Raw genomic sequence first — 26,274 nt, forward strand, 5'->3', positions numbered from 1 at the left:
AATTCTCTTTCTTAGATCTGCTCTCCCTCTCTCATCCTCTACTTTTTACTTCAGCAGGGAATACAAGCTTCTAGTTTCTTGAATTTTTGTCTGCTGGTGAAAGATTTGGTCTTTGTTGTATTGCTGTATGATGTTGTTTATACTTAAACAACATCAGAGGGATGCCTTTTCATAGGTTGGCCAGACAACTTGTTTTTTTTTATCTGCAGCTAATTGAATGATTGTTCACAGTACAATTGTTGGTAAGGGAAAAGAACTCAATTAAATGGTAAATGAACATGCAAAACAGCAGATGTTTGAAACACAGAACATGGGCTATAATGCACTGCCTTTAAATGAATAAATGTAATGCACTGCCTTTAAATGAATAAATTTGTGGGAAGAAATAAATCAAACATGCACAACTCCCTACCCTACTGCTTTCAAGAACGTGCTCTTTTGTCTCAAAATTCATCCAAGCAGAAGGCGGTTTCTATTCTCTAGAATCACTGATTCAGATGACAGCTACCTTTGACAAGAGTGTATTCACTGTGACATTTTTACTTCCAATCAAACGTAAGGTTATTGTATTGAGGCTGACCTAAGTCTTACGGTCTCTATGTATTATCTTTGGGATATTCTTTTCCAAATATGTTTCCAGTTCAAATTTTATCAGTTTATTATACCTTCCTGAATTCATAAATTAATGTCTAATAATAAATTATGTCAAATGATTGTGTGGTTTTGTATGATGAAGGGTTTTTTTTTTTGTGGGTTTTTTTTTTTGTGTGTGTGTGTGTGTGTGTATGTAAATATACATGCACAGGAGATGTTCTCAAAACATTCAGTTACTCCTCAACGCTAAGAAAATTTAAATTCTTATTGTTATTGTGTCACTTGTAGCAATTGTCAATGGCATTATTAAGCTGGTCTAAGTGAGAAAACTGGAAATCTAACCATAAGGACAGAGGAATATGTTATCTAAGCACATTCCTGCCATTGCAGAATTATTTCATGTGTTCTATTTCCTACACTGGAACGGAATAAAGTTAATTTCTTAATTCCTAGCACATTCTGTTGCTTAAATGTCATAGTTTGAGAAGATTTTCTTAGAGAAAAAAACAAAACAAAACAAAACAAAACAAAAAATCCACTATTGTACTGATACACTGAAATTTATGACATACCCAGAAGGAAACCTTCTGTGGCAACAAAACTGATGTCAAGGGACTTCTCCAATCTAACCAGAACCACGTTCCTGTGATGTGCTGTGGCTGGAAGGCTGGAGGAAGGGTTTCCCTCTGGAGACATGGGATCTAACCATTTCTGCTGCTCTCTACTAGCACTTTGCAGCAAGCCTGCTCAGTCTGCCAACAACACTGAAATTTATACTGGTGATGACTGTAATAATCCATTAGCAGGACATTTTCAGAACATATATTTTCTGCAAAAATACTTTGCTTACTATTACCTCTCCTCCAGGCTCCGAAGTTAAATGAGGTATATGGGACAATTTTCTCTTGGCACCACACTGCTCGATCATCTGTAGAATCCCTGGGGTGCAACATGGAGAGGAAAACTAGCACGGAGGCAGGGGAAGATGCACGCAGATACAAAATGACGACGTGGTCTGGATTTTTGCGGGGGAAACAAGTCTGAAAAGAAGCCTTCGTGTAGGGCGAGGTGCTGGACAGGCACATGTCAGACGTATCAGCAACTCTCGGAGAAGCGGCTGACGGCAGCGCTGGTAACAGCCGCTGAGCCGCCTTGTTGGAGACAGGGAAGCAGAACGCATAAGGGAGATATGAGGCAGCTCCCTCTATCCTCTTTGCATTAAACCTATTCGAAAAACCAACAGAAAGAATGTCTGCGCCCTAAGGGGAAACCCACGGAGCTTGTTTACCTCAGCATCCCCCCGCGCCCCGCGCCGCTCGCGCTCTTCCCGCTCCCCGGGGACTGAGGGGCCGGGCCAGCCGAGGCGGGCGGGGGCTGCGAGGCCGGCCCGGCGCTGAGGAGCCGCCCGTCGCCGCCCCGCCCCCGCGCAGGCAGCCCGCAGCGGCGAGCGGCGGCGGCGGCTGAGGAGGGTCGGGGATGCGTCGGGGAGCGGGAGCGGGGCCGGGGCTGCGGCGGCGGCGATGGCTGCTACTGTTGGCCGTGCTGGCGGCTCTGTGCCGCGCCGCGGCGGGGAGCGGCGGGCGGCGGCGGGCGGCCAGCCTGGGCGAGATGCTGCGGGAGGTGGAGGCGCTGATGGAGGACACGCAGCACAAGCTGCGCAACGCCGTGCAGGAGGTGAGCGAGGCGCGGCGGGGCGGGCGGCGATTCCTCTCAGCGCCCCCCGCCGACTCCGGGCCGAGGGCCGCGCGTCTCCTTCTCGCGGCGCAGCGCGTGCCCGCACGGGGCTCCCAGCCGCAGGCGAAGCGCTCTCCTGCGCCTCAGTCACCGCTTTCCGTCGCTTCCGAGCTTCTTTACCGTGCTCCTCGGCTCTTGCCCGCGCTCTGTGCTGCGTTGGCAGTGCGCGCTGCGGCTGGCGTTGAGAGAACCCCCGTGTCGCGGCGCGAGGGAACTCTGCAGGCAGGTGTATGAGCGGGCCCAGCACTGAACGTGGTAAGGGGGCGGGTGCAGAGAAATGTTGGTGTTGTGCGGGAGCTAAGAGCTAAGGCGGGCGAGGTGATCCTCAACAAGATGTGAGGTGATCCTCAACAAGATGTAAGGCAATCCTGAAGAAGTGTGTGGGGAAGCGCCTTATTTTTAACGTAGTTCCGTGTCTCTATCGCGAGTAACTTGCCCGGAATCGCACAGGACCTGCTTCACAGTCGGAGACAAACGCCAGACTCAGCCACTGCCTCGCATCGCAGTCACTGCATTCACTCCCGCATTCCTCTCGCTGCTGGGCTTTTTTCCCCATCGCATTAAGATCTTTCCTTCCGGGCCCTCTCTTTCACTTAGAAAAGTTGCAAAGTCCAAAAATCCTTTTACTCGCAGTCCACCAGGGACACAGGCTTTTGTTTACTGTAATTAGATCATTTCTGACCCGCTACTGTTATCTGGGTGGTTGCTGGGTAAATCTGCTCCAGTCATCCATCTCATGGAGCCTGTAAACACATTGAGACAACATTTTAAAAAAGCATGCTTTGGAATGCAAAAGTTATGCTTAGTTATAAATAAAGACATAGCAAAAATTTCTGCTGATTTTACTGTACTTATATTCTGGATTGAGGACCGGTCTGTACACAGCACAAAGATGGGTTCTCTCAGTTTTGTGAGAGCAGATATCATCTTTATGGGCAGGTTGCCTCAATTCCTGAGCCAATGCTTTGCTCTTAGGGAGGTTTGCAACTGTCTTAAAAAGTAGCACCAAAAAGAGATGTTTTGTCTTGGGAAAAATTCCGTTGTTCACCCTGGCTGAATTTATCATGAAATCATTGAGGTTGGAAAAGAGCTCTACGATCATCCAGCCCAGCTACCACCACCAACATTGTCCAGTGAACCACGTCCCTCAGTGACACATCCACACAGATCTTGAGCACCTCCAGGGACAGTGACTCCACCACCTTGCTGGGCAGCCTGTTGCAGTATTTAGCAGAAGCTTTTCTTAATTTGTTATAGATATTGCAAATAATGAGAGTGAATAAACTTGCTCCAGGTCTATAGTGTTTACAAGACTGCCCTTTTGCTGTGCTTACTCTGTTTTCAAATTCAGAATGTATTCTCCCATCTCTTCTATGGTAAGTCTTCATCTGTCAAAAACAATGGGAACTGAAAGAAAGAATGAAATTCTGGCTGTGTGCACTCTGACCTATTGTGACTCCTGTTGACTTCAAGGGGCTTTGGCCATGGCTCTGTCCTGCCAGAATATTTTCTCCTTTTTGTCAGGTGGGAAGGACTAAAGTGTTCAATGTTTCTGTGGGAAAAACAGAAAACCTGTGCAGATACCAAATCATCAATAGTCTCAATACACCTTCTCCTCACAAGAATTTGACTTCAGCTCTATCATAAATGTCCAGAGCTCAGGGGTTTAGCTCCCCAGCGTTTCTGTAGTCCATGAAAAGAACTGCTGTGTTTGCTGTCTGAAACAGCTGAGTAAGCACTCCCATACAGCGTGATCTATAGTAACAACATCACACAATTTAACAGGGCATTACTGAGGGCTGGAAAAGAAATGTTACTTGTTCTCTTTTGCATGATTGCTGCTAATTTTCATTTCGTTCCATTTGGCAGATGGAAGCTGAAGAAGAAGGGGCAAAAAAACTGTCAGAAGTAAACTTTGAAAACTTACCTCCCACCTACCATAATGAGTCCAACACAGAAACCAGAATTGGTAATAAAACTGTTCAGACTCATCAAGAAATTGATAAGGTGTGTGAAAACATATATATGAAGGTGTTCATCCTCATGATCTTTTCTTCAAAAGTGTAAATAATTTTGCATGTTTTGGGAAGAAATTTGAAGCACAAACTTTACTGGTGATGACTACTTTGGGGTCTTACTTATTTGCTTTACTGATTACTTTAGAGGTCATAAAGTTTAATGTGAAATAATTATTTTGAAGATAAGACAGGTAGGGAAATCACATATATCATAAAGGAATGATTATCTCTCATTCGTCTTCGTTATAGTGATGTTTAAAATAGTCAAGGATGGAGCGTGGCCATCTACTTCTTTCCCCTCAACTAAGGTTTTTATCTGTGTGCCTGAAAAATGGAGGAAAAAGAAGGCAAGGTTTAATTATAGGGGAATACAGGAGTCAGAGTAACAAAGGACCATAACTAATAAATGCAATTTAATTTCTTGCTTTTTTGTGTTTGTCTTATCAGGTTACAGATAACAGAACTGGATCAACAATTTTTTCTGAGACAATTATTACATCTATAAAGGATGGAGAAAACAAACAAAATCATGTAAGTGAATGCATATTTTCCTCTTGAAAGCTAAACAAATACTTTCAGTTCATAATTCTGACGAATGTGATAGATTGTAACTTGACATATCTGTATTTCCAGATGGTTTAAACACAGAAAACCACTAGGTGTAAGCAGTTAGAATGGATTTTATTGTAATTTGTTTTTGTTTTTGATTAGTTTAATATAAGAATGTTGTATTATAAAATATAAGGAGAGATTCAACTTTGTGGCTGAGGTGCTTAATGGGAATATTGAATTTGTCCATCAAATGTAAGCATTGTATTCAAATAGTGAAGATAGTTACACAGCCCTTTCCAGTGATTGTGCATAAACCCCTGGTATAACAGTGCTACACAAATGCCCTGTCCATGCTTTTGGTTTTCACGGAGAAATTCCTCAATAGGCTGTAACACTTAGAAAATAAAAATTTTCTGTCTCAAGGAGTCAGCGGAAAAAATATGCTTCTGTTTGCTTTTCAGCCTAGCCTTGCGGTAAGAGCTCTTTGTGAAATGTCATTCTGGGGAGGGGGAGAGCAGAGGACAACTCTCTTTACCCCAGGAAACATGATTGTTTAAAGGTTTGCAAAGAAAATTAGAAGGTAAAGAGTATTCTTTGCCCAAGTCTTGCAATCACAGGTACGTTTGCTTAACAACAGAAACCTAATAAGAAGTTCTTGTCCTAAACACAGGCTCAGGACCTTCCTGAAGTGTTGAAGTGAACATATCAGATGATTCCACATTTTTGTATGAAAATAAACTCAATTTTTCCACATTTCTGAATGAAAAGAATATAACACAACAAGTGGTTTGTGTAATTAATTGTAGCTCTAAGTATTAACAGTCATTTGAAAAAGAGTGGATACTGACGTTTTGTTCTGAGGATGGAAATTTTGATAGCAGAGGCCAAGAAGAGGCAGCCACTGGGAACCAAACCACTGTTCTGAAGCCATTCAGGTATCCTTCGGATTGGTGACTTTTTAGAACAGCATTTTTGTTTTTATTTTCACTCTGCCAAATAAAAGAGATAGGCACATGCTATCCCAAACTCAACTCTTATGCTTTTAGGGAAACTGAATGCCAAAAGCCAGACCTGCTTCATAGGTCTGCTGTGTAGGCTTGTCATGTAAAAGTTAATGATTTACACAGCTCTTGCTCTTTAGGTACAGAATTGGGGGTTAGAATTCATCAAACACCTCAGCAAAAAATCTACTCTAAAATGTGCACTGTACACAGTTACAACAGTAATTAATAATACTTGCCAACCCACAAGCCTTAGTTCATATTTATTCTCTGGGGTTTTGAAGCAACAGTCTCACAGGTAAGGAAATAGGTGTCTTAGGAACCATATGTGTTGAAGTGAGAACTCCACATACTGACGAGTCAGATCCAGCACTGGAAAAGCAGCTTCACAGAAAATAAATTGGGCCTACTTTTCAAATCACAGTGCCTGTACTACCCTATATCTCTCTGCAAACAGGTACAAGCATACATATCTATAAAACAAACATATATATATTGCCTACATATAGTGGGGATACACTATTAGAATAACATTAGGCATAATCTTTCCCCCTCTCCTACTGCCTTTCCTCCCTCAGACAGTATTTCTTTTTGACTTTGCATCACAAAGGTATTCTCTTTAGACTGTGTTCTTTGTTACTGAATAGCTGGTTGATAGTATTTTGGTGGTTAGAAAGACTGTAAGTATTTTAAGCCTCCAGAAGAACAAGGCTGCTTGCCATTTCTGGCACCAAGACCCAGCTCTTGAGAGGTGCTGCGTTATTTGGAGGCGCCACTTACATTCCCAGACCAACATTCACTTTCTCAGATGTCAGTGAGGCCTGACAGTTACCAGCACAGATGTCAGGCTTCAATCCAGCAGACATAAGTAGCATGTTTTTATGTCTGTGCAGGGCTTTACATTCACTTGATTTTGAGGTTTAAGGTTTAAATATTCTATAATTTACTTCATAGAATCATAGGGAACATAGCCTATCATCCAAATTAAAGTAGTAGCTCCAGGAGAAAACTCAGTAATTACTGAGTACAGAATATAAAGTAACAGTGCTCTTTATTGTGAGGTGAAAATTCAAATATTTTCTGGTTTGTTGACTATTTTTATTTCAGTTGTGATACATTAGCCTAACCAATGAAAATGAAGCATGAAAAATGAAAAATAAAAGGAAATGAAATTTGTACTGGTAAGACTTGCTGCACAAAGATTAGTTGCTTTTCTTCTCAGTTGCATTCTGAGTAGTACTTTATAAAAACTCTCTTCTAACTCAAATCTATTGTACCTAAATAAAAACAAGTTTTTAAATATGCTAATATGAAGGGAGAGTATACTAGGGAACTGGAGGAATATGCACTTATCAATGGGCTTTGGCACAATAAAAAGCATTCCTTTGGGCCTTGGAAACAGAAGCTCTTCAGCACACAGCTGCACCTTCTAATTGGTTAGAAAGTAAAGGTCATTTTCTGTGATTTTTTTTTTTTTTTTGTTGGAGAGTAAAGGGAGGTGATTCCGGTGTGGTTCCATGTAAGGTGTTTGCTTTCTTGCTCTCTCCTTGGACAGATGGGTGTCTGCCTGTAAACACAGGTGTATTTGGCACTGCCTTCTGCAAACACAGCAGCTGATCAGTCATTTCAAACACAAATCCTTAGGAGAGAAGCCCTGTGATATTAAGCTATTATTTCTGCTGTCTGGAACGCTGTGGGTCTGACAGTGAGGACAATACTACTATGGAACTGCTTTTACAAGCTGATTTGATGCATTCTGGAAGTAATTGTGTTTGTTGTTTTTACTGACTAAATATGGCTTGACTCTGATAAATTAATTTAAGGAAGTAACTGAAGAACAAAAATTCCAATGTCCTAAAGGTTTAGTTGTAGAGATAGAATAGATAGCATCCTCATAATAGTGACCATTTAAGGAATTTAAAGTATGATGTTTATCTTTATTCTGATAGTAAGAAATATAATTAATATTTAATTTCTGGGAGTCTAGTTCCCCCATCAGCTTGCAAGGTAGAGCCTTCTAGAACAAAATCTGCTTTAAATGGCCAACCTGTAGCACATCATAAGCAAGCTTTCAATTCCCTGTGATTATACAGAACTGCTTGATTTCTTTTTGAGCAACTTATATATGATTTCCCTAAGCTTGCACTCTCAAATTTATACTGCTCCAAAGAGAAGAGTTCCTACCAGGGCTGAAATGAAAAGGAGCTTTGAAAATTGAGAAGGAAGCATTTATAGAATGGAAATTGCCATTTGTTCATCAGCAGCACTGCAGGGGAGAGGCTGGTGGCAGAAATTTGAATGTGCAGAATCTTGCTGTTGATATCTGCCCTCTTTGGCATGTTAGTATCTCAAGGAAGATGCTTGTTTGGGTTACCCTGTCCTGTGTTTGGGTTGATTCATTATTATTTTTTTGTTCTAATTTTTCGCAGAACTTCTAGTCACTAATGACTTGCAGTTGACAACCTTAACCTGTCAACAGACAAACTAAGTGCATTCTTGTGTTAAAATCCTGGTCTAATTCTAGCCAAAAATCCCATAATATCTAAACCTAGTAGTTTTTGTATACTTAATCATTCCATTCATTTGTCCTTTTAGTTTACTTTTCTATTATATCAGCCAGCCTGCTCTGCTTTGCAAAAAAATGCATGGATAGCATACAAGAGCAGTCATTTAAAAGGGGGAACTATAGACAGGTTGTTAACCTGTCTGGTGGCAGCAATCTGCCCATAGTCTTCAGCTGTTTGACTGGAAAAGACCTGAAGCAGCCAACCAAGTTGAAGCTAGTGTTGGGCTTTCTGATCCCAGTTAGTGCAAGAGGATTCTGATAGTGATCATGAAGGGCCTGGATAGGGATACCAGTATACTGCTTTAAAACAAGCAAAACCTCCTGGCTTTTCTTAGAGAGCCGGGGCTCATCAGCCAGACAGGTTTCAGATGCTGAACATTTTACTGAAAGCCCGTTTTTTCTTTCCTCTTTCTAGAATATGAAGCTGATGGGAAAGTGCAAACATAGCTTGTGAGGACAAGTATTATCTGATTATCTGATGTTCACTGAACTATAGCCAAAAAATCTGAATATTAGTCTCAATGCACGGAAAGAGCTGTCATATAGAGTTTGAAAAATGCATGTGTTACCTCTGTTCATGCAAGAAGAAACTTCTCCAAGGAAGAGTGGTGGGGAAATTCTGTGATCAGCTGAAGTGTCAGAGGCTGATTCCACATCTTTATTTACTGATGTTAGTCCAAGCCTGCGTAGAAGGCTATGGGTCTACAGAGTATCAGGAATGGATATTGTGTACAAACATAAGATGATTTTGTAATATTATAAGGCTACAATGGCCATGATGTGAAGAAAAGTGAGACTGCAGTTTTTATGGATTCAGATTCATATGCTTGGTGAACTTGAACAAACAAGCAAGTGTGAACAGCTCCTAGGCCTTATCAGAGTGAAGAGAAGCAAGGTGGCTTCTGCTGAAAGATTGGGCAAACCAGGTGTTTTAGGTGAAAACACAACAATCAAAAGTCAGAGGAGGGCAAAGATCATTATCACTTTTTTTTTTTTTTTTTTTTTTTTTTTTTTTTTTTTTTGGCCTTAGAGAGTGGCTCAGATTTACAGGCAAAGAACTGATGTAACAGCAAATGGGTTACTCCTAATGAAAGTCACCAAATGCTGCTTCCATTTGTGTCAGTGGAAGTCTGGAATAATTCAGATAACTTCAGTGAATTTACTTTCCTAGTAGAAAAATAAAAAGAGCGACTGGAATTTGTTTCACGTTTTCCTGTGATTTAAGCTGAAGAGGAACTGCTTCACCATTTTTTTTTTTTTCTTTCTATCTGAACTCCTACCCTTTGAGTAGCTAAATAGTGAAGGGAGAAAGATTTTTCTTGAAATAAATTTCTCCTTACAAAAGGAAACAAAAAAAACAAAAATCAAACCACCACCCACCCAATTCCTGTAACACACAGAACCTAACATTGATTCACTGTTCTGAGTCATAGTGTCAGTAGAAACACAAAAGTAAATCAACGTTTGCCCCTAGAAAGCTACAGAACAGACTTCCTCTTGAAGAGTCGGTGCCCATCCACTGCTTCATCAGTGTTCACCTGGCAGTCATACACCATTTCTAAAACTTTCAGCATCTTGTTAGTTGTGGAAATCTGCCTTGTCTGAAACTTTCCATCTGGGGGAGTTATGCATCAGGTTTAGTTATCTATTTCCTTGTTTGAATATGGGTTGGTAGAAATCTTCTGCACACAAGCAATGGTGAGGGAGCAGTGCAAATCAAAGAACAGTTGTTTACCTTTTCCTTGGTTTTAGCAGTCTTCTCATACCTAACATGCTGAGTTTAGGGAACCAAGGTTGTCAAAATGTCCTACAGATAACGTATAAGTTGCAGGGAGATATAAAAACAAATCATCAGGAATGTTCTTTCTAGTTCTGTCAGATATACCTATTTAATTTAAGAGAAATTAAATGTTCATTTGTGTGAGGTAACAGTCAGGAAAGTAAGACTTTTACATAGGCTGGTGACAGCTGTTAAGAGATTATGGTATCAACTGTCATTAAGTTCATCAGAAATATTTCTTCTGGGCAGACACGTAGCAAAAAATATTTTTTTTCCAGTGGTTTTGTTTTACATAGTTTATTTAGCTCTCTGGCTCTAGCAGTTTTAGCTGAAACCATGTTATCTAATTAAGCAGTAAGTTTTACCTATTAGAATCTGGCAAAGGTTTTAGGAAATACAGGCTGAATTGTCATATGTAAGGTGACTAGGATGTTGGCTCAGTTACACTTAATTACATATACAATAAGTTTAAGCTTTTTCTAACCTTTCCCTGGACAATAGATTCATCAAAATCACTAGAATTACTTAGGCTTACCTAAATGTGAGTAGGAGGAGAAATAATGAATGTGATCCATGATTGCTTGGCCTTCTATACAGAGTGAGCATTTGCCTGGCCTCATGAGGGACTACATCACTTTGGTAGTGCTGAGGAAAACCATAGCAGTGAACTCAGGAGTTATCACATCATGGTGGCTTATAGGGAAAATTCCCCTCCATTTTTTTTACCTGTCCAAATTCTAAACTTTGTAACAAGACCACGCCTTCCAAAAAGTCATATATCGTTATTGGTGAAAAGATTTTTGGAATGAGAGTTTCACATTTGTTTACCCTGTTCTGTGAATTTACAGAGGAATCCCTGAAAATTGTTCTCTTAGAACGCCCTCTCATCCTAGGGGGAGGAAGAAGCATCTTACAGCATGTTGATAGACTCACATCTCAGTGTCAGGCAATGGAGAATCTTAGTGAGCTTCCTGAATTCAAGATGTATCAGATACCTCAACAAGGGAACTCCATCCTTAGGCAGACGTTCATCTCATCTCTTCTCAAAATCCTTCAGCACTGGAGACAGTTCACTCCAATGCTTTTCTACGTTCACTATAAAGTCTCTATTGCTGTAATTTAAACCCGTTCTTGTATCTACAGCTCATAGAAAATACATTATTCCCTTTTCTCTATGGTAACAGTAGTTATCCATGCACTCAGTTCTGTTATAGGCAAAATCCACTGTAGGTGAGTTCTTATCCATGCATTTCTGTTCTAGTATTATCTTTGGCTGATGCCTTAAACATAGCAAGTAAGTTTTTTGAAACTGTAAGCTACTGAGAATGTGTATCACATAAGAGCAAGGCACGTAAGATTCAGGGTTTGAAATAAGCTCTGTAATGGATTGGCTACAGATTGATAACACATCTTATTCCCAGTGTTCTACACTTAACTGAGCTATTAAGATCAGCAAGGTGCTGTTGAGTAACAGATATCCCTTTTGTAGTGTTTCTCATTTTGCGCAGATGTTTCACATCCTTGCTGTGTACAGCTACTCTGGATTGTTTTTATAAATATTCAAAATTTACATAGCTTGGTAGTGAATCATGGAAACTTTGCAGCTGCCAGTTGCAGAGAGGAGACGCCTACATAGGAATTCAGTTTCAGAATGCACCATTTAATGAGGGCTGTATCTTTATATGGTTAACTAAATACTTAGGCATAATATCACTATGGAACTTTGTAGCACATACAGAACTTTGTCATTTTACAGGGCTTCTGTAACTGTTACTATGTCTCAAGATATTTGGAATAAAAACCAAAATCGTACAGACCACAAGGATTTACACAGATCTTTTGGTTATCAAAAGTCAAAGAATTGTTGTTCTTCCAGTAATAGAACCAGAGGTAGGGTCATTTTTCAGTTAAGACTGTTTATTGCAAAATCATTAAGAGAATTTCTTTTATATACACAGATCAATATTTATTTGTTTGATATATTATTTGTTTGATAATCTCAAACTATGTGAAGAAGTTTTCCTAACATGAACATTAAACATGGAGCACACCGTTATTGGTTTTGGGTCTCAAATTCTCTAACTTCAGAACATTCCTTCTCTTGTCTAATATCAGAACTCTTGTATATTTACAAAGAAACAGGAATAATGGAGTGGGTGGCATGGCACTGAGTTGCAGGAAAACCTAAGGGAAGATTTTGTTGGAATTTCTACCATCTTGACTTACTGCTGGTACACCTGACAAACAGGAGGAAAGAACAGAAATGTCGTGCTATAACCCATCCTGCCCGCTCTAGGGCTGAGAAGAGAGCTCTGCTATTGCAGATAGCTACTGCAATTTGTAGCCCAACATCTATAGAAGGCTACATACAAATGCACACACAGACTTCTGTTACTTTCTTAGGTGGCTACATCTGAATTTTCAGGTTAAGTTAATTTAATGCCAGATTATCATTTGTATTTTTTTTTCTACTATTCAAATAGATCTCCTGATACGACTTCTCTGATAACCCTGCAAAATAGATTGAAATAAGTTACATTACATTGTTTTCTACTCAGGAGCATTGCAGAGATTGTATTTAGTCTTGCCAGGATCAGATTATTATATTGCTTTTTTAGAAGAACACAGAGAGGGAGGAAAATAAAATGAACACTTCTGCACAGGGACTTGCCATTAAATTATTACATGGTTTTCACTGTGAATGCACAAAACGTGATCTGTCAGATCACGTCTTCTCTCAGTATCCCAAAGCATTTGTCAGGAATTTTTTATTTTTCACTTTTGTGTAGTTTCTTTTTTCTCTACAGTCTCCGCTCATTGAAGCTGTAGATACTGTGATTTTATTTTATTTCTGACCTGAAATATTTAAGAGCAGAAGGGCCTGATCTGATATCCATGACAGGATTGCTGTATCTGTGCTGCAAGTAGATGAAACAGAAAGCTGTGAACTTCTTACATTACTTTTGGTGACAGGTAGCTTATTGACAACAACCTCTCTAATTAATGCCCTAGGCTTTTTGACAGAAATGGCTAATGTGGCTGTGTTGGTTGCTTTTGGAACCTTAAGTTAAGCTTAGATGCCTTTGTGTGTGTGGTGTCCACTTCTGTCATGTACACACACTTCATGCTCATTTATATAGTATCATGTGGAGAGCCAGAGATTTTAGCCTATTAAAATGTTGTTTTCTTAAAAGTAGAAAAGGAAAAGGGTGAGATTAGTTGTATTGAGAAGTTCAAGGCAAAATAAATGTATTACTTTTGATCTCAGAAGCCACATTCCTCTTGAAGAGCCACATAAATAGACATCTTTCCCACATAGCTCTGGAATGTGATTAATACCATAATTTGCAACTCATGTCTGATCTTTTCAGTGTGTGGTTTTTTTTTTTTTTTTTTTTTTTTTTTTTTTTGGTTTTTTTTTAATAGTAGTCCTTGTTTTTATGAGCACTGTGTACTTGGCAGGACAGCAGCAAGATGTTTGCTCTGCTGGAAAGTATTACAGAGATTTTGAGATATTTAAAGATGAATTAATTTGTATCTCAATAAATATGAATGCATTGTGTGCTCTGTCTAGACAACTAAGAGATTGGAACTGGAACACTACTGCAATTCAAATTCTGGTGCAGTTTCCATAAGACAATATTCCATTATGTGTATTTCTGACATTTTTTTTTATATACGTAATACGTGTAGGATATAAAATAGTTTTTTTATGTCTTTTTCCTTACTACTCAGCAGCTTTTGCCATCTGTTGGAGTAATGGAGAGCAGCCCAACGTGAAACGGCTTTTAGAAGTTAAAAACTAGAAGGGGATATGCAATCACAAAAGTAACCATTAACTTTTAGAAGTGCTAACTGCTAAGAAATGCCAATTTCAACACAAGCAAGTGCTTTTGTTGGAGCACTTCAGATATGGTTAAAATTATGTCATCTCACAGATACAATCCAGTGAGCCCTGGGACTAGCTGGGAGGAATCTTTAGCTACCATTTTTAGATGATAACGAGTTTTATGAGGAAGTTTATTTATATTAGGAGCTTTTAAGAAACTCGTAAGAGGGCTTTTTGTTTAGAGAAGCTTTTGGAGTGTGGTTGTCATAGTAGAATGTAAGAGGTGCTGTAACACATTCTCCAGTCTGTACCAAAACATCTTTCTATAACTGCTGAACCAACTCTCTTTTTAGCTTTGTTTCCTTTGTTGTGTAACTCCTGACAAAACTTTATTACATTTGTGGTATCGGTGATATTTGTCTCTTTATAGCTTGTGAATTTGAAAGCCATAGAGGTTTAGGAATGAAGTCTTTGACAAAATAGACTGTTTTGGCTTACAGCTGTACTGACAGTGCCAAGGCAAAAGAAAAAAAAAAAAAAAAGCCTCCTGCTTCTTTTCCTTAGTTTCAAAAGGTTTGTAATCACAAAACACAACTGGATCAAAGAAAGCCAGCAAAGTAGGCCATATGGCTCACAAAGGGAGGAAAAAAATACATTTTTTCCCATTTGAATCCCACTGATGTTCTCATGTCAGAGCAAGCAGTCAGTGCACCATGACATAAAATGGCTACTGAGTTCCTCTGCTACTGTTGCATCTCATCCACAGGAACATTTTCTGTTCCATATGCTCCCCCAGAACCTTAGGTCTGTATCTGAGTCTGTTAAATGTATTAGTCACCATTGAAAGCATGAAGATAGTCATTGACAGCTTCTTCCTCTGCTTTGGGTACTAAGCTAAAGTGTTGAGAGCCAGAAGGAAAGCATAGCTTACTTCAGGTAGTCATTTGCCTGTTCCAGATAAATACAGACTGAAGATATGAAGAGAGTAGAGAAAATTTCATATAAAATTATCTTTGAAGAGGGACTTTTTAGTAGAATGTGGGAGAGAGGATGAGTGGCGAGAGGAAGCAGACCAGTTAAATGTCACTTTTTAATTTAAAATCAGTGGTTATTTTTAAAATCAGTATCAGAATTGTCATGTAAAATCAGAATTTTAAAGTCTACGCTTAAGATATTAAAAAATACATAATTAGGAATGAAGGGAAAAAAGAGAGCAAAGTGAAATGAACATGATTTCAGTACATAACATATCATCAGCAGTTGGGATTGCTGAGGTTTCCATAGCAAGCAGCAGAAACCAGATAAACTGCAAATAAAAGAGAGTTTCTGCAAGAAAGTAGATCAGTAGGTCTGCTTTCATAATTTCAAAAGGGATCCTTTACTTCTCCCTCTTTATCCTTAGAGTGTTATATGGCAGAGGATAACATGATTCAAACTACAGTTGGCTGCACTCTGCCAAAGACGGTCTGCCTAAACAGCCTGTATAGCCTTCTAGGTCAAAGACCCATTAGTGGTGAGGTGGAAAGATTGTTGATCAGACTGAAAACTTTTTTCTTCTCTGCCTTTCCATGTAAATGTACACATTCAACAGGAAGGAAAATGCCCTTGTGGAAGCCAGTTACCACTTCTCACAATCAGGCGAGTGTTTCAGATTTCTGGTAGTTGAATTACAGCCATACTTTACTACCAGCACCATAAATCATTTTTAAAAATCTCAAGTGTGAAGACTAATCAGTTCTTAAGAAAGAAAATGAAATGACAGCTTTGGCATAATTTGCCAAAGACAAGAAAACTGAGTTTTCTTTCAGCAGCTGTTGTTTCAAGAGATTAACTCAAATGCAAGGAACCTTTTCCATGAATTTCAGCATTTCGTTTTTGGTTGTTTCCCCCCGCCCCCCCCCTCCTTTTTTCTTCCTCCAAGGGTTTTGGAACAGATTCTAACCCTCTAATCCCCAACTTGCTTTGAGGTGTTGCTGAACATTCGCTATAGGATACATTATCACATTCTTCTCCATCTTGGCTTCTGTTGTGTGTGCGTACTAGTTACACATTAATGAGCAGACAGTTCTGCTTTCATTCAGCATTATTATTTAGCACTTCTCAAAGGCTATATTCCATAGCTGCTAGATTAAATGAACTGAGATAACATCTTCAGGGATTTCAGACAGATATACATCATTAAAAGTATAGCTAATTCTGTCTTTAAGATGTCTTCTGCTCATCTTGCGTGCTCTTGCATATCAGAAGCCACTTTCTCTCTCCTTAGTTTAAACACCTCTTGTAAGATCAATAAGTATACAGAGAAGTTAGGCTGGTAAGATTATCACATTGGAGAAGATAATCAGAGATAAATGAAAAGTGCTCACAAGAAACTCCACAAGGAGCAATCTCCAGAGAGAGATCCTTCCTCAGTCGCAGTCAGCCCTTAAATGGGGTCTAGGAGAGGGGTAGCCAGGCTCCACCCTTCCAGTCACACAGGAGCATTGCCTTCACCTGTGCTCCCATGGCTGACTCAGTGCTCAGGTGATCAATCAGAGATTCAGGTCATGATTCGACAGTTCCCATACAGCTCTGCAAAAACAGTGTTTTGGAAAATACCTCACTTTGCAGGATTCCAAAAAGACATGGAAATGCTCAGAGTCCATTGCAGCTGATGATGATGCTTAGTTTTGCTTCATATTTAGCAATTGTTGAGTCTCAAGGTAGCTTGATTAGAAAAGGCCTGCAGCCTTGTTAGAAAGAATGAAAAAAGAGAGAAACAGTTACACATGCAGATCCGTGTACAAGGATTACTCAATGTTTTACACTGACTTTGGATTATAAAATCTGAGTGAAAAAAACTGGTTTGTAGTGTGGTACAACTTTTCACAGCTTTAGGAGAGTCTATGGAAACAAACTTTTTACATGCCATGAAAGGAAACTCTGAAGTTTTTTTTTTTCCCCAGCTGAAAAGCTCATGAAATCTGGGGTCTAAACTGGTGGGATATGATTCTATAAGAGGGGAAAAGGCCTTTGAAAAGGGATTCACTAGTGCAAGAGAAAGCAGCAACGGGAGAATTGCAACTTAGCTGTTAGCTGGTTGTAGAGATAGAGAGAGGGTTATTCCATAAGCTCAAAAATAATTATGGCAAAATTTCTCCTCTGTGGAGAGGGAAAAATTGACTACACAGACCTGGCTGTCTGCCTGAAAGCAGAGGGAATGAAATCGTATAGTTTATTCTTAGTATGGCTTATACAAGGGGATTCATGAAAGAAGCTGACAAAGCTAGAGATAGAAAATTGAAAGAATATGGAAGCTGAGGAGGAGTGGCTAACTGCTAACTTGGAACCACAAACATTTAAAGATACTGTATAACGTCAGGATTTGAACGCATCTGATTATGGAGCAGGACAAAAGCAAACAACTAGAACGTGCTATTACTGTGCTGGAATAATGAAGCTGCAAAAGCATTATGCTGATTTATAGCAGCCTAAATCCAGTCACACTAACCTCTTAAAACCGCTGAAATGACTGCTTCTTAACTAGAAGCATACAACTCAAATGTAACTGTACTTGAGAAGACTACCAATAGGCTGTCAAACACTTTCTTCAAAGAACTTGGAGAATATTTATTTATTTATTATTTTGTATTGACTAGTAACAAAAAGATAGCATCACTTTATGATGGTACAGACCAGTGGTGGATGCAGTAGAATGGCTTCTGATATGCAAGGCAGACACAGTGGCTATGACTTATTCTTGTCCTGGCTACATTGTTTTGAGCCTGGAGAAATTACATTCCATATGAAAATACGTTCCATGCAAATACATTCCATGATCGCTTGATTTTTAAGAGGTGACCAGTAGGAAACATTCCCAGGAATGTTTAATGTCACCAGTGCCATGGATAGAAGCACTACATTTTTCAGCAGAAGCTGTTGTTTGCCTAAAAGCTCATGTTCTGCAAAACTTTTTTTTTTTTTTTTTTTTTTTTTTTTTTTGTCTGAGAAGAAAGTACCTGCCCATTGCAAATGGGATCAAAGAAGTTATAAGGAGAAAAACAAACACCTCTCTTCTACCTTAGGGCTGTCTTTACTTGCTTAGGGAAGTGAGCTATGCTGCTGAGATTCTGAGATGCTCTTCTTGGCTACTGCTGCTGGGGTGTAGCCTCTTCCCTTTGCTCTTGTCTCATTTCAAGAGACAGCAAATAACGAATCATGATAAAACTCTAATATAAGTAAAATAGCTTGACTGCAAATGTCTTAATGTCTTCAGGTTGTGCATTCTTGTTGCTTTTTCTTTTCCACACTAAACAACAGAACAATGGCAGAGTTTATTTTCTCAAGGTTACTGGTATAAATCATTTATACAAGTGTAGTCACTTAATGTCCTGCAGCCACATTGTCCTTTTACAGAACTGGGATTGTATGAAGAATCAGACAGTTTTTTTCATGATTCCCAAAAAAGAAATAGGATCAGTCAAGGCCTGGTATTTCAAGAAGAGGTACGGTTTCCTGTCATAGTGGTAAACTACATTTTTATTCTTTTCTTCAGGAGTGCATCATTGATGAAGACTGTGAAATGGGAAAATATTGCCAGTTCTCCACCTTTGAATACAAGTGTCAGCCCTGTAAAACCCAGCATACAGTAAGTTCTGAAATGATCTGCAGTTTTATGGAGCCTTTAAAAGCTTACTATGTGCGTTATTAATGTCAACAAATTAAAGATGTCAACAAGATGGACAGCTTTCTGTTAACACAACTAAGTTATAAGGTTTTTGTTCTAATAGGGTTTTGAAGCTTTACTCTACACCTCCTGATGAGTTTGTGTTAGGCTGCCTAAGGACAGCATAAACTAATGCACTGTAGATCGCCAAAAGGATGGGCAAAGAGTGTGCCAGTTCTTCAGGCTCAGCTGACAGTTGGTCATCTCTAGCTTTTGATTCTCAGAGCAGCAGTCTGAACTCTTCCCTGCACTGACAATTTGTGCAGTGCTGTAATGCAACAGCCACCATAAATGATCTTCTTACATCATTTACCTTATTTGAATCCTTGAACCGAAGGAAGCAGTAAATCCCTGTCTTTTCAGTTGAGAAATGTTCTTGGTAATAGCTATGGCTGTTAAATTACCTCTTGCAGGTGACATCAACTGAGAAATTCAGGCTTCTCCTGTGGTGAAAATCCAATTTAAAAGCACTCTCTTGAAAAAGGGCTTTACCTAAATGCCCCTTTTCAGCTATGGTCTGCTGATGGCCTTTCACGAAACAAATTGTTCTTCAAACCATTTGCAGGCCTTTAAATTACAACTAAGCAAATCTTGCAATAAAATTATGTAATCAATTGGATTATGAAAATATTTCTTGAAATTCTGAAAATATCTACCTGATCATTTCAAGAAGCTGTGCTGGCTTCAGTGGATTCAATGCTTGCTCAAGTTGAAGGCCTGAATTATAAGCTCTTATCATTAAGAAAGCTTATTCTTCTTGCCTTGCAATGATCATTTTTTCATGTTAGCATAGAGTAATTAAAAATCAGCTGGAATGTTACTGAAACTAAAAACTCTACTTTTCTATGCACTGCTCAGTAGACCATTTGTAGCATAAAGCAAAAGTTTGTTCCTAGCTTCACTCCTGTTGCAAAGTGAGCTCAGACTGAAGGTGGCTGTATCAGCTCTCTGACTTGGACCCCCCACTATTACATAATACTTTTCTTCATAATTAGCAGTGTAGTCCTACTTCTTGCCCTGGGTTAAGTACCTCCTGTGGGACTCACTGGCAGAGAAATTCTGACTTTGTATGGCTGCCCAGACAGGGCTTTACGCAGACAGAAAAAAAGCTGTGAAAATGCTGACCTACTAGGAATCTTAGATTATAATAAAAAACCTAAAAAAAGAAACAAAACATCATAGTGCTTTTATTGGCTTGATTTATTACGTGTGTATAGTTGAAACACTGGGACAACTGTCAGTCAAAGCTGTGTTCACCTTGAAATTTGCACTTCTGGCTTTCACAGAACTTCTTCTCCAGAGAGATATTTTTAATAAGATTCTTGGGTACAAATGAATCTGGTTCTTATTACAACTAAAAATTGGATTTTGCTAAGATTTTTTTTTTCCATTGCTCTTTAAAAGCAATCCTTCTGAACAAATTGTAAATGATGGACTGCATTTAATAGTGGAAAAAAAAAAAAAAATCAGTGATGTTTTCCACTGGCAATGTTTCATTTATTATTTTTCTTGATGACAAAAGGCTGTCTATAAGTACAGGACACTGCAGGATGTCTGGTTGCTGACCAATTTTCATGATTATGCTGAAAACCAATTCAAATTTCATAGGATTGAAAGCATAAAAGCACAGAAGAGGTGCCATTGCTCTGATGTGGACGTGCCTAACTAGCAAATACTTTTATATGTGCTTGAGTTGAGAGCCTAGAGAATTCCGTTTAAAACAGTAGGAATATTGCGTCTACATGTTTAAAGGAAATCTATGCAGCCATCTTCAGAAGCAAGGTCTAGATTTGTCCTTAGCTCTCTGTTGATGTGGGCAATTAGTGCTACAGTGACAGTTTTGTCATCTACTTTTTCCATTTGCAAGCATTGCTCACGGGATGTTGAATGCTGTGGAGACCAGCTTTGTGTTTGGGGTGAGTGCAGGAAAGCCATTTCAAGGGGAGAAAACGGTACCATTTGTGAGAACCAACATGACTGCAACCCAGGAACATGCTGTGCTTTTCAGAAAGGTACGTGAGTTTTCCTTTCATCCCATTCGTTTTATAATGCAGTATGAAAATTCTGCTCTTTTGCTCAGGTGAAGTGGTTAAACATTTTGGCCTACTGCCTACTGGTTCTTCAGTTCTTCACAGCTTTTAACCTAGCTCACCTGAACTTACCAGTAACAGGATATAATTACAAATCTCTTTTTACTCCAGGTAGATACTTTAAAATATACATATATATAAATTTTTATTCTTGCTAAGAACAGCAGGTGACTTTGTACCTTCCCAGGCTGCTAGGGCTTTTCATGAGAAAAAGGGGAAAAAGCTCATTTGAAACACCAGAACTAAAGCCAGATGGGCCTGTTCAACTTTTCCATGTTAATTTAGAGCATTACATGGTGAACTTCTAATGTTAACTAAGTTTGGTTTCATCAAGTTTCAGAGCAGTTTTGGTTTCATGAGTTATTTTCCTAAAACATTTACAGGTTTTGACAAGCTTTATCAGATATTTCTTTGTAATCTCTGACCCCAAAATGCAACAGACCACTCACTATAAATGCCTGTTTTTACTTTTTTCATGTAGCATCAGTTTTGAAATCAAAAACCAGTAATTCATATGCCTACGTACATACACTGTGTATGTATACATTGACCAAGCCCATTACAGAATAACTCTGAACTCTCCACACTTCATTCTGCTATACCACAGGTAGTATAAACTTGGTATGTCTTACTACCACCTAGCGGAATGAATGTTTATTTATGGCTCCCTAATCTGTAAGGGGACTTAAAAAGACATCAAGAGTGTTTTTTTTTTTTTTTTTTTTTTAAATATCTACATATATTAAAGATCAGGTCATCTGCTTAGCAGACAGTTGTTAACTTCTCATAAAACTCATCCACTCTGGCATGCAGAACTGCTGTTTCCTGTGTGCACTCCATTACCTGAAGAAGGTGAACCTTGCCACGATCCTTCAAACAGACTTCTTAACCTGATCACCTGGGAACTGGAACCTGATGGAGCACTAGAGCGATGCCCATGTGCAAGTGGCTTGATCTGCCAACCTCAGAGGTAAAGACCATAATGTGAGCAAGGGAAGTCCTTGAGATTTGGGTTCCTCTAATACAGACACAACTTGCTGACCCTTTCACACTACAGAATGTTTTAATGGCTTTTCTCATCACTAGTATTGAAACTGTTTCAGACTTTGTGCTTTGTCCTATGCAAAAGTGCCTGAGTTTGGCAAAGGCTTATTCCCCAACTGAATGAAGTCTGTGCATTAGGCTTCTATAGCATTTTAATTAAAAAAATACTAACATATGTTTAGTTAATCAAGTATCATTCCAATTTCATTCTCCAAGTACAGCCCTTGTCCAACAATCTTCTGTTAGTCTAGGCTTCTATTGGATGTTTCACTTGCTCGCATTACATACATACAAGACATTTTAGTACATTCAGTAGGATTAAACAGGCATGGTTTTGTACTAAGGATCAGCTTCACAGAAGGTCATTTCTAGCACAGCAAAAAAATCTGACTTTGCTAACGTTTCAGTTAGACTTGCAGTTCAGACTTGAAAAGCTTTATACTGTGCAGACTTCTTCAGTATCTTCATGAGTTTCATGAAATATGAAATAGACTGACTCCATGTTTTTCTGCTACAAGCTAAGCCTTCTCATGCATCATAGCTTTAATCAGTCTTTAGAAGATGAGTTATTTGCATTACCAGCAATTTCATTAGGAGAAAATGAAACCACTGAAGTTTTGCACTAAAAACTTTCAGAAGACTTAACATGTTGTCTGCAAAAGAATAAAGTTTGTTGCCACGCTGCTAATTTCATTACATTAGCTTTTAACAAGACAGCAAAGCTGTGATAGAAATGTAGGCTATACATAGGTTAATATTTTCTTCCTTTCCTCTACTTTTTATGCACAAAAAACGACTGGATAGTAAAGTTTCATATACAATCTAAGGGAGCAAGCAGAACTGCACAGGAACTGCAGTTAATGTGCAAGTACCATTAATCTCAGTTAAGGTATGTCAGCAGATATTACATTTAGGAAGGAGAACATGTCAGGTAAGGATACCGAAAAACACAAATCAATTAGGAAGTGAATTAAACAGAACCATCCAGCTATAGCTACAAGAATTTAGGATTATCATAAATACATAAATACAGTGCATACCACCTGCCAATGACTCACAGCAACATAATGCTGATTCTGTGAACTTGAATGGTGCATTCAGAGAACATACTTTTTATTAAGAGAAAGAGAAAGCCCACCTCTGCTTTAAATGACTCTTGGCTAATATCATTAGTAACTGATAAAGACATTGAAAATACTAGATTATATCCTACAGAACACAGATAGTTTTCCCAGAAATGGAAGTCTCAAAATGCCTAAAAAGCAGAACACACAATTAAAAATGCACACACAAAATAAGCTTAAAGAACATCTTTAGTCCATTTACTGCCAGTGAAAGAGACTGCAGCTTTAAGCATATGTTTGTTGCAAGGTGCCTGGCACATGTACCAGTTACCTTACAGTCTATAACAGGGACATGCGACTCTATGCTGTCCTATGCAGTGCAAAGTAGATGCACAATGATCGAATTCCAATCTTCTGCCAAGTCTAAATCGTTCTTATCCTTTTCAAAAGTTCCCTGCATCACAAGTGGGACATCCATTTGCAGGCAACCAGAGCCACTTTTCAAAGCAGCAGCAAATACACCTACATGTCTATTCAGATCCAAATAGATAATACTCAGTTCTCCCAGCTTTACGGTTTCGTGACAAACACTGTCTTCTGCATTTCTTTTAAGCCAGACAATCTTCTTACCTTGTATATGGGGCTGCTGAATCACAGCCTGAACCTTTGATTGATCACCTGAGGCAAGCAATGAGTCAGCCACAGGAGCACAGGTGAAGGCAATTCACCTGTGCTGCAGGAAGGGGTGGAGCCTGGCTCCACCTCTCCTAGACCCATTTAAGAGCTGACTGCCAGTGGGGAAGGATCTCTCTGGAGATCCGCTCCATCAGGAGTCCCTCCCATTGCTCGCTCCTGGACACACACACACAACACACACACACACACACACACACACACACACACACACACACACACACACACACACACACACACACACACACACACACACACACACACCCCCATCTGTATATCTATCCATCTGTATATCTATTGACTATATACCATCTGTATATCCATTGATTATACACCTTGGTATTACATTAACAAAAAGGACTAACCATGATTGATTCTGGCAGAGGGGCCAGACTGCGTTGACATCCACTGCCACCTTGTGTTGTAATATCGAACATGCTTTGCTACTAGTAACTTGGTTCTCACTTTGTATGTAGAAAACTTTCAACTTTCCAGTTGTGAAGAATGCAACAATCAGATGTTTACAAGGTCATCTATGGTGGACCTCACAATTTTATATAGCTAGTATGCTTTTATAGGGACAGGATATTATGAATTTTATTAAGAACTAGCAAAAAGAACAGGAGAAAATGTAATATATATGACCAGATGTCTTTCTTTTTCCAGCAGCCACAGTACTACATCTGTGTGTGAACTGTCCTCCAATGAAACCAGAAATAATGAAAAAGAAGATCACTTAAACATGGATGAGATGCCATTTATCAGTTTAATACCCAGAGATATTCTTTCTGATTATGAAGAAAGTAGTGTCATTCAGGAAATGCAGAAAGAATTAGAAAGTCTGGAGGACCGAGCAGGTGTGAAGTCTGAGCATGACCCACCTCATGACCTATTTCTGGGAGATGAAATATGAAGTTCAAACACCAAACAGTTTAGTTAGTTCTAGAAATTTTTGTCTACTGTCTTGCTTTCATAAACCCTTAACAGATACTGCTGGATAGAAGTGCAATAAAACATCTTCATCGAGCATCTGTTTTCGTGCACCAAACCTGCATGTTCAAATTAATGTTGAATTCACTCCATCTTTAGACCAAACCTCCCATCAAAGACAAATGAGAAAGGTATCAGTGTTTCCTTGGATTAATACTTTCACTTGTACACTAGAAATAAACGTATCAATACTCGTACTCATTAAAAAACACATTAAGCATACGTAATTTCAAGTTATTAGCAACTACAGAAACAACTTTTAAGTATTTCCTCTACACACCTTGGAATTATTTTTCTGGAATAAGAACCACTTTATACTGCCTCAGTTACCAATTTCAGCAATTTTTTTTTTTTTGAAATATGATAGGTGAAGCTGCAATGTACAGATTTTGGGTGTCACATCACTCATATCACACACATTCTGGGAGGAAAGACAGAAAGAAGGGATGCTTACCCTTTCTGATGAACATACTCAGAACTTCTTTCTTCTTTTTCTTTTGTGTGTAATGGAAGTCGTATGTTCAGCATCAGACTTCAATATAAGAACCACTGTTCTATAGTTACAGAGTATCCCTTGAGTTCTGCCCTTCCATATGGAGTAGTCCTTGGATTCTTCCACTGCATAAGGGTCGTACTATTAGGAAAGTAGTCTATAGGATTTTCCACATAAATAACAAATAGTGTTTACATATCTATACATACACATAAGAATAACTGGCTTCTATACAGGAGTTTTCAACTTGACAGTTTAGGGCTTTGTCTCTTAATGTCAAAGTGAAGTTTTAATAATTGCAGAAGAGCTAAACAGGCTAAATACAAAGCACACAGATTTTCTTTTCTACACTGAATAAACATTATATACAGACATATATAGGAATACAGCTGCAGTTACAAATAAGCTATGCCTTGTAACTAAATACAGTGCCACATATGGCAGCATTCTGCACTTTATGAACATACCCCCTAGGGTAATTCCAATTAAGGATCTATACATTATTAATTAAGGGTTCTATACACTCTGTTCCATCACTTAGCCTTGGAGATAAAGAAGCAGCGAACACAAACTCCTTACTTCAAGCAAGCAGTGAGACAACTTTCTTGTTCACCTTTAGAGTCATGCTTCTCCCTCTTCATTGTCTATACCCACAGAAGATTCTTTAAGAAAGCGGTTACTGCTTTTAATATACTTCATAGGCATTAATCTGTGTTACAAAACGTGAATATCAACATTACCATTTTAACACCGTTGATCTAAGAAATCAATATCAAGCTAGAGTAAAATCTGATTTATTTCACTAACTCTCAGCCATCTCAACTGTAGCAAACCGTTGTTTGCTACAACGGTTCTTCCATCGTTAATGATTTTTAGGAGTATTGATTTTACCATCTATTATTGAACATGCTGAAAGAAGTTACAAAGCTCCAGCCACGTATTCTCAGAGCTTCTTCCCAAACAGCATCCCCTACTGCTTATGGGCTAATCTGAACAGCAAATACCAATAAATTAATGAGCAGTTGCTGACTGCACTGCTAGCCTTCAAGCCTTTCACCACTTCTGGTCTATAAAAGACTTTCAACAAATTCCTCGGGTGTTGGAATCAATGTGAATTGTTT

At 38.9% G+C, this 26,274-nt stretch overlaps 1 protein-coding gene across 5 annotated transcripts; it reads left to right on the top strand.

The window, feature by feature from the left end:
* The first annotated feature begins 1,983 nt into the window (after positions 1-1,983).
* Positions 1,984-24,882, top strand: DKK3 (dickkopf Wnt signaling pathway inhibitor 3). Of its 5 annotated transcripts, none has more exons than XM_085224095.1 (8): positions 1,984-2,268; positions 4,198-4,335; positions 4,794-4,877; positions 5,360-5,371; positions 18,609-18,701; positions 20,647-20,791; positions 21,683-21,839; positions 24,337-24,882. In XM_085224095.1, exons 1-8 carry the CDS (start codon positions 2,071-2,073, stop codon positions 24,581-24,583), a joined length of 1,074 nt encoding a protein of 357 aa, XP_085080221.1. In that variant the 5' UTR covers positions 1,984-2,070; the 3' UTR covers positions 24,584-24,882. The 5 variants fall into 5 exon arrangements, with proteins under 5 accessions (XP_085080221.1, XP_085080222.1, XP_085080225.1 ...); XM_085224096.1 differs by having other exon boundaries at positions 24,340-24,882; XM_085224100.1 differs by lacking the exon at positions 1,984-2,268 and adding an exon at positions 2,561-2,583.
* Positions 24,883-26,274: the final 1,392 nt, after the last annotated feature.

The sequence above is a fragment of the Meleagris gallopavo genome, chromosome 5, assembly GCF_905368555.1.
Source record: "Meleagris gallopavo chromosome 5, MGAL_WU_HG_1.1, whole genome shotgun sequence".
Classification (NCBI taxonomy): Eukaryota; Metazoa; Chordata; class Aves; order Galliformes; family Phasianidae; genus Meleagris; species Meleagris gallopavo.